Below are 14,324 nucleotides of genomic sequence, written 5' to 3'. Positions count from 1 at the left end.
GAAGAGGCACAAAAATATTCAATAAAACAAGAACGCACAAATATTTGTCCAATTGTGACACAAATAAAGTCATTACACAATAAGTGTATGAAACTGAATAAACTTTTGATGATCATTAGTTTTACTTTCTTCTTTTCTGTGAAAGAATTATTTGACACTTCATTCTCAGATTATTTTTATCTCAACTTGTCCAGATTTGCTGTGTTCTTGTTGTGACTGTCTCCACCTCCCTCTCTGATCCTTACTGTCAGGACGCCACCTCCCTGAACAATCCCTCCGTCAGTCCGTCACCTCCCTCAGTCTGCAGTCAGAGCTCCTTCAGCTCCTTCACTCCCATTAGGCCTCAGAGGTTGGAGGAAGGAAGGAAGGAAATAAGGAAGTAAGGGAGCGAGGAAGGATGCAGCCCAGCAGACTTGTTCTTGTGCTCGGACTCCTCGCCATCTGCAAAGGTAGGAAACAGTTTAATGACTTTATGAATCGGATCCTCAGAGTGAAGCAGAAATCTGCTCAGAGGTCAACTCTGATGTCCAACATCAGACAAGAAACCCAGAATAGAAGGAAACTCAAGTGTGTGTGTGTGTGTGTGTTTGTGTGTGTGTGTGTGCAGTTGGAAACAGCTTAGTGAAGTATAGAAAGGAAGGGCTTATATAAAGTTAACCCCCCCCATCTGCTGGAGTTTAAAATGGAAAAGCCTGCCTGTTCCTGTCTGCTGGTGTAAAAGTAAATATGACAGTAGGTCACACACACACACATACACACACACACACACACACACACACACACACACACACACACACACACACACACACACCATCCTTGTGCGGGGCTGGATTGGGGCCATTTCCATCCTTTAACTCAGCTCTCTCTGTTTGACTGACAGCTGTAATCACCGCTTGAGTTGAGGGGGCGGAGCTGGCGGGATGAGGCGCTATTTTTATAGCAGCCTGATCCAATTGAGGGCAGTGTGTGTGTGTGTGTGTGTGTGTGTGTGTGTTTGGGCTAATTGAAGAGCAGGAATTGCTACCTGCTGCAGCCAGCTAGCACAGATGCTAACGGTTAGCGCTGGGTCAGAGCTAACAGTTGATTGGTTCTCCTTGGCACAAACTGCACGCTTGAAAATGTTGTTTGCAAACTCATTTCCCGTAAACTCAAAGAGAAAAAGAAGTGAAAGCAGAAAAGAAAGCAAAAGTTTCCAGTTTCCCACTTCTGTTCTTTGTGATGGTTGAACTCCCATAATCCTCAGCTGTTTCCTGTTTGGTGTGTCCAGGTGAGGAGCAGAGCGGCGAGGAGTCCTGCGATAACTTCACTGACCTCAACTTGTCGCACTGCTTCATGGGAACCAGCCTGTACGTCCGGCTGCTGCTCTACACCCGCTCCAACCTGGACTGCGGCCGTGAGCTCGACCACCACCGCTTGTCCTCGCAGCCGCTCTTCAACCTCTCCCGCCCAACCGCCTTCGTCATCCACGGCTACCGACCCACCGGAGCGCCGCCGATCTGGATCGACCACATCGTCCATCTGCTGGCTGAGCAGGAGGACATGAATGTCATCGTGGTGGACTGGAACAAGGGGGCGGCCAACCTCAACTACTTCACCGCCGTCACCTACACCAGGGAGGCCGCCCGCAACCTGACCGGCTTCATCATGACCATGGAGGTGAGCCTGAGGAAGACAGAGTCAGGGTTCAGTGGTGGAGACCAAAACTGGAGCTGAATACCAACACCTCCATGAGACTGGGTGTTATTTCATGTTACACAAAGAAAAAGGGCCACAAACAGGTGACCTAAAGGTTCAAGCAGAACTAATATGTAAATCAAAAACTAAGAAAATGATCTGAAAATAAACCAACTCTGATGCAAACAGGAAGACAGATAACTGGTGTGATGTGGTTTCTCTCAACATGCAGGCAGCTCAAATTTATCACAGCGTTTAGGACAGCAAAGACTGAGCTCTGAGATCTGAGACCTTTACCGTTGTTGTTGTTGTTTAGGAGGAAGGAGCCGCTCTGAGTTCACTTCACCTGATCGGCGTCAGTCTGGGAGCTCACCTGGCTGGATTTGTTGGCGCCAACCTGAAGGGAAAGATCGGACGGATCACAGGTGATGGAAATAAAAAGGAAAAAAATCATCTGATCGCAGATTCACAGAGATCTCGTTTCACTGTTCAATGATGATTTCATTTGCTAATCACTTTGTTTTCACTTCTATTTAAAAATTAATATTTCTCTTTCTTGCATCTTACAAATGCAAATCTTTCTAGATTTGGGCCAATGTTAGAGAGAGTTTGTGTGAATATTTAATGTTTAAAAAGCCTCCTCAGCCTCTGAATGTTTCCCTCCTCCAGGTCTGGACCCGGCCGGGCCGATGTTCACCAGCACCACACCAGAGGAGAGGCTGGACCCGTCGGACGCCATGTTTGTGGACGTACTTCACACTGACATGGACTGTGAGCATCTAAGAATCGATCTGATCAGTGATGATTTTTAACATCATTCACCAAACTCTTATTCTGTTTGTCATGATAATAACTAAAAAGGGAGGTTTTCCCAGATCTGATAAAGGAGTTTACAAAGGCTCTAAAGATCCGGTGTGATGTGGTCTCCCCTCCTGGTCTGGTCTTTCTGTGCAGCGTTTGGACTGAGAGGAGCTCACGGCCACATCGACTTCTACGCCAACGGAGGAGTCGACCAACCAGGATGCCCCAAAACCATCTTTGCAGGTGAACAACCACACAAAGGTGAACTTAAACAAACTCAGAGAGAGAGCGACATCATCACACATCAAACTACAAGCTCTGTGACACACTCACCTGCTGCCTCCTGCAGGTAAGTCGTACTTCGTGTGCGACCACCAGCGCTCCGTCTTCCTCTTCCTGTGTGCTCTGAACCGGACCTGCAGCCTGACCGGGTATCCCTGCTCGTCCTACGGGGACTTCCTGGACGGGAGGTGTCTGCAGTGCGAGGCCTTTAAACCCGCTTCCTGTCCCGTGCTGGGTAGGTGCTGCTAATCAACAGGAAGGAAGTCAAAAATGGATTTTACATCCCAGAAAAACCATCTCCAATTAATCCCTGAAGATCATTTTTACAGCCACATGTTTCCTGGCTGCAGAAAAAATAAGCCAATTTAAAATCATTTGGAAACAGCTGATGTGATCTCACCTGCAGGTTATGACATCAGCAGGTGGAGAGAGACGCTGCTGCGGCTCGGACAGACCAAAGTGTTCTTCAGCACCACGGCCTCGCTGCCCTACAAGAGTGAGTCCACAAGACCAGAACCAGCTGAATTATTAGATTCATTAGCTCAAGATACAATTTCAATTATAGATACAAGATACAAGAACTTCCTTCAGGATTAACAACAGGACAGATGACTTATATTAAATCTACTGTGATTCGTTTCACATCATCAGTTTCCTACAGTGTCCTTAAAGAGAAGTCAGCTCTGTTCAAATAAGAAACAAAAACCCAACAGAGATAGAGAGGACAGATGTATTGGACATTTGGACATGAACTTCTGTGACTGTGTGGCAGAGCTGAGCTACCGGGTGGACATGGTGACCTGGAATCAGTATCTGCGCTGGGGGGTCGTTTACATCCGGCTGCACAGCGGCAGACACTTCACCGAGGCTCGAGTGGACCAGTGAGTCTGTCAGCACTTTCAGATGTGTCAGAGCAAAAGTATTTCTCCTCAAAAACATTCCAACCCTCCGTTCTGCAGATCAGCAGCCTGCTCTCATTTATTTTGCGCAGTAAGCTCCTCCGGTTGGAGCAGTACACCTCCACCCGCCTGCTGGCTCAGTTTGACGAGGACCTGCAGCACATCCAGAAAATCTCCCTCCGCATCAGCACGGGGAACGTGATCGGACCTCGGTACAAAATCAGACTCCTGAGGATCCGCTTCACTCCTCTGGAGCGTCCTGAGAGGTCAGAGTGCAGACCTGGTCCCAGTTCATCACCACACACAACACCAGCAGGCCAAAAACTACACAGCGAATCAGTCGATGTCGTAGAGAACTGGACAGAAAAGCAGCAGCTGAAATACATTTGTAATAACTAATTAGCACTGATGGTGTTTTCCTTCCTTCAGGCCTTTAATGTGTCGCTTCGACATCATCATGGACGAGAACATGGAGGTGGCGTTTCGACCTTTGCCCTGCAACTCCCCCCACTGACTGCTCAGCCACGAAGTCTACTTCTCTTTCTGTGAAACGCCTCTGAACTCCCCTCCAGCCCCCCTGGAGGACACCCAGACTGGTCCTGGTCCTCTGGGGGTCCCACAGGACGGGCCTCGGCCTCCTGACCCCACTAACAGAGGTAACTGCTGGTGATTGCTCAGTCAGCATGTTCTGTCCCATTGACGTCTCTGCTGGTGCTGATGGGATCTTATTAAGAGTGACTCGTGTTAATCTGCGAGGTCAGGAAACTCCGACAGGATTGTTACGGGATTAAGGAAAACGCTGCAGCAGCAGAGATTTACGTCACGGTCAAATCTGGTCTCTGATGGAAACCGGTTCAGCTGTGACTGACTCAGATCAGATGTTTAGTCAGAGACGTGACAACCGATTGGACCACCAGACCAGTTTAAGGGCTCCTCCATGTTATCAGCTCGATCCTTCTTGGTCCAATTTATCCCAAGAAGAACAAAAAAATAAAGAATGAAATTAAAGATTTTAAATGTTAAAAATGTAATACACCTTTAAATAAAAAACTGTAACCATTTAAAAAAAGGAATACTTTAAATTTACCATCTGTTTCAGTGATGATTGAGGACGGGTCAAGCAGACATTTTCCCATAGACTTTAACACAGTCTGACCTCTTCATACAGGCGGTGGAGTCGCCCCCTGATGGTCAGTAAACAGAATTCAGATCTAAGGCTCTTCAATCTGTGATCAAACCCTTTAGTCACTTTTAAATGAAAACTGAAATAAGCTTAGTTTTTAGTTTTTTTTTATGAATTTTAGTTCAGAAAAAAAAAAAAAAACCTCCATAAAAGAAATCTGAAATATTGACATCAAATTCATAACTGATCACTTTGGATAACGTTAAAAAGATTTTCTCCTTCTTTGTGCCTTTTATGAGCAGTGTTTTAGCCTTTCTGGTTCCCCTCCATCATCATCTACTAATTCTAAATAATAACAACAACAATAATACTAAACTTTTGGAACTTTTAAATACCAGCAATAAAAACAGAAGACTTTATCAAACCATCAATGTCACGTTGCAGTTCCCGAGCTATTTCTTTTTTATTTTATTATGAGTTTTTAAATAAAATCTGACCTCCAGCCTAAGAGCTGCTGTGAAGTTGTTTTCTTGCAGACGTTCTGTCGACATGTGATGACGTAAAATGTGAAAATGATGTTCAGTATCTCTTCAATGGTTATATAAAGTTTAGCAGCTAAAAATGTGTCAGTGCTGAAGCTGTTTTTTTACCTGAATTTTCAAATAAATATCGATTTCAACTTGTTTTTTTGCTTCAGAACTTTTAAACAAAAGTTTTCAGTGAACGTGCACATTTCAGCATTTGTTGTGTGAACACCAACATTTCCTCTGAATAGACTGAAACAGACAACTGAGACAAAAATCTAAATAACTGTTTTATTTGGATAAGTCGAGTCTGGTACAAGTTAACGTCAGACTGCGAAGACGAAAAGAAAACAGCAGGACTCAAAAACAGAACGGACCTACGTAATGAACAAGCAGTTTCTCTGACGACGTGGACTTCACTGAAGTGGGCGGCAGGAGGCATTCATGAGCGTCCAAACTCAGTCTGTTCATAACTCTCCTTCAGTTTCAGCTTCAACATCTATCTGAGTAGCAATCCAGCTGCTGACGCTTGACTGATGAAATCAAGACAAAGTAAAAATGTGAAAAGGACAGAAAGACAGAAAAACACAAGTGAAGACAGAGAACATGAAGCTCCAGTGCTGCGAGAAGCAACGTTTCACATTCGGTGTGAGTCGCAGTCAGGACGCCTGACGGCGTCGACGTGGACTCGATTCAGTCGGTCGAGGACGAAATGTTCTTTGAGTGGCTGTTTTGGATTTTACCGGGTGTGTTAACAGTCCAGAGCAAATCAGCAACTTCCAAACAAAAGAGCTTTCCATTGTGCGCTCACCAGTTTGGACCTACGACAGAGAGAGATGGTCAGAGGTCAAAGGTCACAGGGACCCGTTACGCAATGACAGGCGAGATTTCAACGCTGTAAACCGACTAAATGTGTAAAAGAGAAAGCTGCCGACCGACGCGGAGATGGAGGCAGCAGTTTAAACCCTTTTTGTGTTTTATAGTAAGCATATTGGCGTCATTAGTGGGTCACCTGTTGGGTTGTTGCGGTTGTTGTTCTGTCGCCTCACTGGTCCCGTCCTGTTTCCAAAGCGATGGTTCCTGCGTTGGGGCCCTGAGTTCAGTCGGTAACTTCCTCTCCTCGGCCCCTGAAGGACAGCAGAGAAAGGAGCTTCAGAGACACCTTGATGGTTTCGTCTGATGAAACTTCAGTGTCTTCCGACTTGGACGCTCACCGTGTTGTCTTCTCGTCTCGGCTTCTGCTCCTCAGGCCAGGCGGAGAATCCTTCGTCCTCCAGCTCAGCCATCTCATCTCCGTACTCCAAACCCGACTCACTGACGCACACATCAACACAAAATCCAGACAGGCTGAGAGATTAGTCCCTCCAGGTTTCTTTGAAACTTTGATTCAGCTTTTAACTCAATTAAAAAAGGAAAATGAGGGAGACCAAGACTCAGACGAGTCTCAGAAAACCAGTCTGAATGTTTCCTTCTTTCCCAAAGAAAACTTCCTCTCATGTGTTTGGGTTGTTTCTTTATCTGATCAGGAGTTCTGCTCAGTAATGATGAAAAATCAGCTCTTTATTCTGTCAACACAAACTCAGAAACATACAGGATGGATCCAGAGAGTCTGAAGGAGACGCTCTGATTGGCTGAAATGCGTCGCCTCACCCGACTGAATCAAGCGGCCACTGCGACAGGCTGCTTCCTGGTATCGTGACCTTCACCCCCTCCAGCCTCTCCTGCCTCCTCCTCTCCAGGTCGTGTCTCAGGTCCCCCGGTCCTCGAACCGGCTGCTGGGTCAAAACCTGTCAGCACATTTAATCATTTAAGCTAAAGACGAGCTCATGATGCCGACGGTCAGAGAGACAGGGAGGTTTCCTCACCTGTGCTGGTCCCAGTCTGGAGAACAGAGGCTCGTCGTTATCCAGCAATGAGTTCATATTCAGACTGAAGCCGCTGAAGAGGAGAAAAACAAAAGTTCATCTGAAACTGTTTGATGAAGCATCGTAACGGGACGATATAATCAGAAATAAAAGGAACCAGAATGTGTAGAAATGTGGCATGTATGAAAACAGGAAAGCAGGCCATCTCTTTCCATCAGTGCATACAACATAATTCCTACTTTTGCCCGACTGGCTCGTACCGGTTTGAGCTGAACCTCTCGTCCAACGTCAGCTCCTCCGCCTCGTCTTCAGAGCCTTTCTGAGGAGCAGAAAAACGTTCATTCAAGGTCACCCCGTGGTCTCTGAAGTACTGCTCTGCAAAGACAGACCAGAAAACAGTTACACCAAGAAACAACAACGACAGCATGACAACGAGCTCTCCTGTGCAGATTACAACATCTGGGAAAGGCTGAACATAATGGAATGGGAAGAGTTTCTTCAAACAGAACAATGAGGACTAAAGGCAGATGGATGAAGACAATTATTTAAAAAAAAGGGTAAAAGCGACTGCAGTAGAAAGAGACAGGAAACAAATTAAAACTTGTATTTTATTCTGAAAAGGTTGTTGACACTGTGTCAACATAAGCTGTGCTGACCTTTGACCTGGTGCACTAGCGTGATGATCTCCTGTGCAAACGTGCCCGTGTGGACTGCCGTCTCCCGGTACGTCCCGGAGTGTTCCAGCATGGGCAGGAAGTCCAGACGCTGACGGCCCACGTTGACGAGGTCCAGAGAGAGCTGCCTGTCTGAGGAGTAACACAGCAAGCTGCAGAGGAGGAGGAGGAAGGTCAAACTCAACAACAAAGTCGGTCCCTCAGATCTACCAGCTGCTGTGTGTATTTATCTTCAGAAAAGTGGAACTTGTCACGTCTGGCTGGAAAATGCTGCATGAGTTTGGTGAAGTCATTTTCTCTTTGTAAGTTTCAGGAAAAGTAGTTCAGAAACCTGATAACGGAAGCTAACAGACTAACCTGTGGTAAAAATAACTGAACAGAAGGAGAGAAAAACAGCTTTACCTTACCCGACACACTTACCTTAATCATCTTCCACAACCAATAAAGTTTAGTGTAACTACATCCTAAATAGTAAAAACAGGGATGTTCAACCTTTAGTGCGCACACACTCATACAAACTCTCAGTCTCTCATTGTCGGCCTACAGAAGCTCTGAGGGAGAGGCGGAGCAGAGCAGGTGAAAGTTCACACTTCTCTGGATCGATCCGTCCCTGTGCGGCTTCATGTCTTCACTGCACACTCGTGTCGCTCTCCAGTCCACTTTAAGCCAAACTTCTGATGCTTTTGTCTCCGGCCTCTTCTTTGATTAGAATGGTTCTTCGTTTTCTTCAGCCGTCTGTGGGTTTGGTTTCTCCTTTCAGTGTTTCTTCCAGCATTAATCTTCAGGTTTGTTTCTTCAACTGCTGACAATTCTTTCTCTCCCAGATTTTTATTTTCACTGCTATGACGCCTCCCCTTTAACATCACAGCTGTAAATTTTTTTTCCATCTCTGCTCCTGTCTTTAGATTCCTCCTTCAGCTCCCGTCGAGGCTCCAACTTCTCCGTTTACAATTTCTGACCACGTTGTTGCTGGTTTTAGTTGCTTGATGATGATCATGGTCTCACCTCCTCCTTCGTTTTTCCATCCATGGCACACAGGATAAGAGTCAGACGATATCTGGCTGAACGTGGATGTGTCCCAGCATTCCCCATCAAAGATCAAAGATGTTCTCACAATAAGTCAGATCTCAGAATCTGCCCAATTACAGCACATTCCCTGCTCCTCCGTTCAAGGTGACAGCTGGTAAACGTCTTCACTCCCACTTGTTCTTCCCATCTTCTTTTAATTTGAAAAAATTACCTGAGCTGACGTGGCTCCGGTTTATCGTCATTAACATATTCAAACCGCCCTCTTCCGCCCTCTCAGTCAAACATCCTTTCTTTCACTTTCTTGGATCCTAAAAATGATGCAGCGCTCGATTTCCCCTCTAAAACGAGAACAGTGAAGAGGTACGTCCTCCACAGGTTCCGCTGTAGTTTTGGTTTAAGATGGTGAGAGATCAAAATCATTGCAATCATCTCAACCAATAGGTGGAGAAATGAAACGGCAGTGGCACTTGTTTAGATGAGGTTTTGTGGATTAATGATTTTTCATCTGATCAGCGTCAGATGATAGTTTAAAATCAATTAACATTGCAGGCAGAAACTTTTCTGGGGGTTTTCAACAAACCAAGACACAACGTTAACTCAGCGATGACACTTCTTCACACACATTTCCGTTTCACTGCAGGTCTGAGGAAAGAAAACGAACACCTGGCTCAGGGTGGATCAACGTGCTCTTCAGCCACCGTGAAGGTGATGCATTTCTGCAACCGCTCCTCTTCGCTGTGGAAAGCTTTGATTGTCTCACATCTTCTAAAATTCCTGTGAAAAACAGAGGAGGATGCAGATGGAGGTCACACCTGCCGCTGGATTGGATTCTACCAGAAACTCCTCAGATATACTTTAAGTGTCATCTCTCCTTTTATCTCAGCGACTGACCGTCCCGGGCCAGACAACAGGCCGCTCAGTCGTCATCGTTCAGGGCGTCCAGTCTTGCACCTTGCGTGAATTTGTGGATTGGGTCGTCTAGCTTTTATGCGGTTCCATTCAGTCAGTGCTTTTCATTTCTTGTTAAATTTTCTGCATGAGCGTCAAGTGATGCAACGTCTCATTTCTGAAGAGTCAGATGAAATTAAAACAAATGCTTATGGAGGAAAACTTGATGGCAGTTTGTTTCCAACAACTTCCCCAAGAAGTTTTCAAAGCTCAGCTTCACCAACAGGAATTTCTCCTGGATGTATTCGCTCTTCCTCAGTCTTCAGTTTAAACAGAAGCCTCAGTTTCCTCCTGGTGTGAAGTTTTCATGAGAAGTATCTTGATCAGGCAGGAAAAAGCACAGAGCCTGGTCGAAGCTTGTACCAACAGTTGTGGTCAGATGTTCAGGATCAGCTTCCTTTTTCTTCCTTGTTGTGAACCTTTCAAAGATGTTTCCATCTTGCATCAGCCCGTTCCTTTCCTCTTCCTTCAGTACCTTAGAAGCAGAAGTGTGAACTTTCACCACCCACCCTTGATAATGTGATTAAAAAAATACTCTACCTGTTTTGCTTAACGGGTCGACTCATGTCCACTTTAATGGTCAACGTTTCCTCCTTTACAGCAACCATGTCACTGGTTTTCTGATCGTTCCATGCTTGCTCCCTCTGACGGGGCATTTTTGGATCCAAGCCATCCCTCGGTAGGTGTCGGTCCAGACTTGCAGGCCTGACATCATCCCACTGTCCTGTCCAGTTAGACTCTCCTTTCATGGGATCATCATAACCTTGCCTGAAGGGTCGGCAGGGTCCTCGTTGGTCTTCATGAGGAAGATCCTGATATCCCTGGGAGGACTGCTGTGCATGTGGTGGATTCCTGGGTTGTCCAGTCCTTCCACTGTGGCTGCGATTCACCCTCCCAGTGGCAGAGCGAAGACTGCCCCTCCCCTTGTGGCTCTCAGAGCCTTCTCGGTTACCAAATCTCATGGAGTTTGGTCTGTCTTGCAGCAAAGGGCTGCTCCTTGTCTCCAGATAGTTGCTTTCTCTGCAGTTATCTTGTAATCTTCGTCCTCTCATGTCTTCCCGATCATCCAACCTGTTGTCTGACGTCCTGAAACGCTCCTGCGAGGAGCCTTGTGGACGGGGACTCCTCCGTCGTTCAAATTCCAGGTCCAGGTTTCTATGATTGTGAAACTGCTCCCACCGTGACGATTCTCTCTTCCCTGCGATACCGTGATTATGTTCAATCACAAGCGACTTCAAGTGATGAATTTCTCCTCCAAACCCATCTCTGGGTGTGTGCAACGAGTAACGCTGTGCCCCAAAGTCCTCCTCATTCCTGAACCTGTGACGGCAAAAGAGGAGGCAACATGGTTCAACAATAAAGCACGGAACCATCTGGTTTTACATTTGCACTTGACATTATCTTTGGGTGTATCCCTCCGTCTATATCAGTGAGTATTTTACATGTTAAAGCCAAATTTTCCACCAAAGCTGCCATTTGAACGAACTACTACAGTGTGTCCAACATGCAGAAATGATGAAGTAGCAAAAGCGCTTACAAGGACAGAAAAATTTAAGCCATGCAATATTTTGTTAATTAATATTTAGTTTTATGGACAAAGAGCATGACGACGGACAGTGAGGGGATTTGTTCTATGAAATTAAGAAAGAAGATGAGAATCCTCTGAATTCTTCGTTTCCTTTTTCCTGTGATAATGCTGCAAAGCATTTTGCTTAAAATTTACCCAAGTGGATCGGTGTCATCCAATTCTCTTCTTTGTCTCTTAAAGTGGGGGCTCCTCTCTTGATGTGAATCCAGTCTTCGTCTGTCTCTGTTGGGACCCTGCATGTTCCTTCTTCCTCTTTCCCTCCCTGCTCCCCCTCTTCCCCCCTCCGTTCTCACACTGGGACTGAGGTCTCTGAACTTCCCTTGACCTTTGCCCTGCTCCCCTCGCCAGCTCATCCTTTCGTCTCTCTGTAGGTGGTCTGAATGAGGACTTGAATTTTGCAGCAATCTTTCTCTCATCAAACTTGGGGGTGAGTCGGTCAACCTTCCTCTTTTTCCAAAACTCTGGAAGTGTTCACTGAATCCTTCTCTGCGTCTATCCCCATTTCCTCCTAGATTGCGTGGTGGTGAGAGCCTCCTGTGGGCATAATGAGACGACGAACCCCGATGGTAAAGCTCGCCATCTGGACGATGATGATGCGCAAACTGACGGTCATCTGGGAAAGGAGGCGGTCTCCTCTGGCCTTCTGAGTAGACGTCTTCCTCGAGGGAGTCCCAGTGTTCTTCGTGATCCTTTCTGTGGCGTTGGCTCCTTTCTGGCGGATTTCCGTCCAGCACTTTGAGGACTTTATCAGTATCAAAATCAGGCTCCTCCCACGGGAACCTCCTGAAAAAATAAGTATTTAAAAAAAAAAAAACAACAACTGATGAGCCATTTTTAACATAAAGAGGAAAAAAATAAAAAAAGAGCCGTCACGTGATGGCAGTGCATTCACCTGTAATGTGGAGATCGCGACCGAGGTCTTGACATTTTGTCAACCTTCAAGAAAGAGACAGGTTTTCATGAAGTGAACAGAGAGAACAATGATTAACTCCACGGTCAAATATAACGCACTGCACTCGTAATGAAACATTCAGAGACTCTCAGTTCTGATGGTGTCTGGAGACACATCATCCAAAATAATCCAACAGCAGAAGATAGTACTCCTCCTGATCTCTCTAATGATCTGTCTCTCATAATTCATTTTATTAGCGAAACAACTTGTGCAGGATCTTTTTTTTTTTCTTAATACAACTTTATTTTGTTTTCCTAAAAATAGTGTGAACTGTGTCTCTGGGCAAGCTTTATTCAGAAACTAACCAAACTACTTAGCCTTTGTTTAATACTTCTGTTTTTATCCGTATACTGAGAGGAAAGAGTCAAATTCCTTGTTTGTGCATGCATACATGGCCAATAAAAATTTATTCTCATGTCAAAATTGCTATAAATAATATAACTGACAATTTCAACCAGAAATCTGATATGAAACTTTACTTAGAAAGCTTTAAATCCATCAGTATCAGTAAGTATCAGGTTCAGACTGACCTGTTGTTCACCAGGTGGACTGAATAAATAACAAAAATAATTTTATCTCCCAACAAGAAACTGCATCACCAGCAGGTCAACAACTAAAATCATTATTTAATTAGCATCAATCCTCAATGCAAAAGTGCACAAATGAACATTATTGCAGATTAACATTTAGCTGCAGACTTTCTACATGACCAGATTCAGACTGCAGATCATTTTAATGACCCAAAAATCAGCAACTCTGATGCCGGATGACAACAGAAATGTCATTAATAACACGGCAGGATGTTTTCTTACATAGCGTTTTGGATCCAGAAATCAAACACAGACAGTAAATGTCCGCTTTTATTCTCTAAAATTACAATAAAAATAAAAAACTTAACGGTTGCTAGTTAAGCTAGGCTAACGCTACGTTCACTCACCTCCCTCCGCGGCTAACGAGGCTAACGCTAGCTCAGGCTATCAAACACACAAAACACCGAGATATGGCCGTTTGTAAAGTTAGACGGTGACCCGGTCTGTCGGAAAATATCACCGAATTCTGACTAAATGCGTCGTTTTCCCCGTAAAGTCAGAAAATGGCTCTTAACGTTAAATTCGTCCTGTTGAACAAACAAGTCCGACACTTCCTCCGCCGTCTTTTCAGAGTAAAAGCCCCGGTTGGTTGCGTACTTCCGGCGCTCTACGAAACAAAAAACTAAAGTTGTTTTTATGTGTATTTATAATAAATTATTCTAATTTAGTATCAGAAAGGCGTAAGAATAAAAAAAAATACTATCATAAAAATGATTGAATCACCAAAATACATACATTCAAAATCAAATGTATTAGTTTGGAGCCATAACAGAGTCACATTAAGCTGTTGACAGAGCAGGTTCAGACCAAACTCTTTTTAAACTTTAAACTTCAATTAAACAGACCCAACAGATCCCTCCATGAGCAAACACAGGTGACACCAGCAGTAAAAACTTCCTCTAGGAGGCAGAAACCTCAGAGAACCAAAGGTCAGGGTTGGGGAGCATCTGCCTACATCAGCTGCTGATCCTCTTCAGGGTGAGGAAATTTAAATTAATGTGGACTTTATGACATGCACTGCACAGCTCTGACTAGTTGGTAGAGCTGTAGTGGACTAAAAATTACACACAACTCTATGAAATGCCGAAGACAGTAAAGTATCTGGAAATACGAAGTCATATTTGTGAGGAAGTTTCTTGAATATATGAAAAATTGACTTGATGCTTCTGTTTAGTGCTGCCACATTAGTCTGACTGTGACTATGGCCATTAAAACTTAATATTACTTATTTGACAATAAAAACTAATCAGTAATGACAACAATGCATGAATTCCATTTTTTTTTTTCAGGTTAAAATGGTAAAATTGCCAGTTAAAGCTCATTGTGTGGACTTCCTGTCTGATAAATGTGAGTTCATTTGTGAAGCTGTTAATTC

General features: G+C 44.7%; 2 protein-coding genes and 1 long non-coding RNA gene across 7 annotated transcripts; 1 reads left to right on the top strand and 2 right to left on the bottom strand.

Moving 5' to 3' along the window:
* Positions 1–290: 290 nt before the first annotated feature.
* Positions 291–5,324, top strand: lipib (lipase, member Ib). 2 transcript variants are annotated; one of them, XM_029529210.1, is made up of 10 exons: positions 291–449; positions 1,268–1,656; positions 1,991–2,099; positions 2,344–2,445; positions 2,629–2,718; positions 2,825–2,992; positions 3,164–3,253; positions 3,530–3,638; positions 3,749–3,922; positions 4,086–5,324. In XM_029529210.1, the coding sequence occupies exons 1-10, from the start codon at positions 398–400 to the stop codon at positions 4,168–4,170; spliced, it is 1,368 nt and encodes a 455-aa protein (XP_029385070.1). In that variant the 5' UTR covers positions 291–397; the 3' UTR covers positions 4,171–5,324. The 2 variants fall into 2 exon arrangements, with proteins under 2 accessions (XP_029385070.1, XP_029385069.1); XM_029529209.1 differs by having other exon boundaries at positions 2,629–2,736.
* On the bottom strand, positions 889–4,789 carry LOC115061002 (uncharacterized). 4 transcript variants are annotated; one of them, XR_003842307.1, is made up of 5 exons: positions 4,744–4,789; positions 3,158–3,245; positions 2,809–2,999; positions 1,972–2,071; positions 889–1,662 (listed from the first exon to the last, which is right to left on the bottom strand). It is a non-coding gene; the product is annotated as an uncharacterized LOC115061002 (long non-coding RNA). The 4 variants fall into 4 exon arrangements; XR_003842308.1 differs by having other exon boundaries at positions 2,809–3,002; positions 4,744–4,767; XR_003842305.1 differs by lacking the exon at positions 4,744–4,789 and having other exon boundaries at positions 2,809–3,002; positions 3,158–3,748.
* A 256-nt stretch (positions 5,325–5,580) lies between the features above and the next one.
* Positions 5,581–13,504, bottom strand: zgc:112982 (BCLAF1 and THRAP3 family member 3). The gene is made up of 11 exons (XM_029529545.1): positions 13,297–13,504; positions 12,300–12,343; positions 11,543–12,190; positions 10,360–11,139; positions 7,825–7,994; positions 7,429–7,543; positions 7,169–7,241; positions 6,954–7,090; positions 6,518–6,617; positions 6,316–6,430; positions 5,581–6,124 (listed from the first exon to the last, which is right to left on the bottom strand). The coding sequence occupies exons 2-11, from the start codon at positions 12,332–12,334 to the stop codon at positions 6,111–6,113; spliced, it is 2,187 nt and encodes a 728-aa protein (XP_029385405.1). The 5' UTR covers positions 12,335–12,343; positions 13,297–13,504; the 3' UTR covers positions 5,581–6,110.
* Positions 13,505–14,324: the final 820 nt, after the last annotated feature.

Source organism: Echeneis naucrates, chromosome 20 (genome assembly GCF_900963305.1).
Source record: "Echeneis naucrates chromosome 20, fEcheNa1.1, whole genome shotgun sequence".
NCBI lineage: Eukaryota > Metazoa > Chordata > Actinopteri > Carangiformes > Echeneidae > Echeneis > Echeneis naucrates.
The sequence above is the reverse complement of the archived record's forward strand: the minus strand, read 5'-3'. Positions and strand labels throughout refer to the sequence as shown.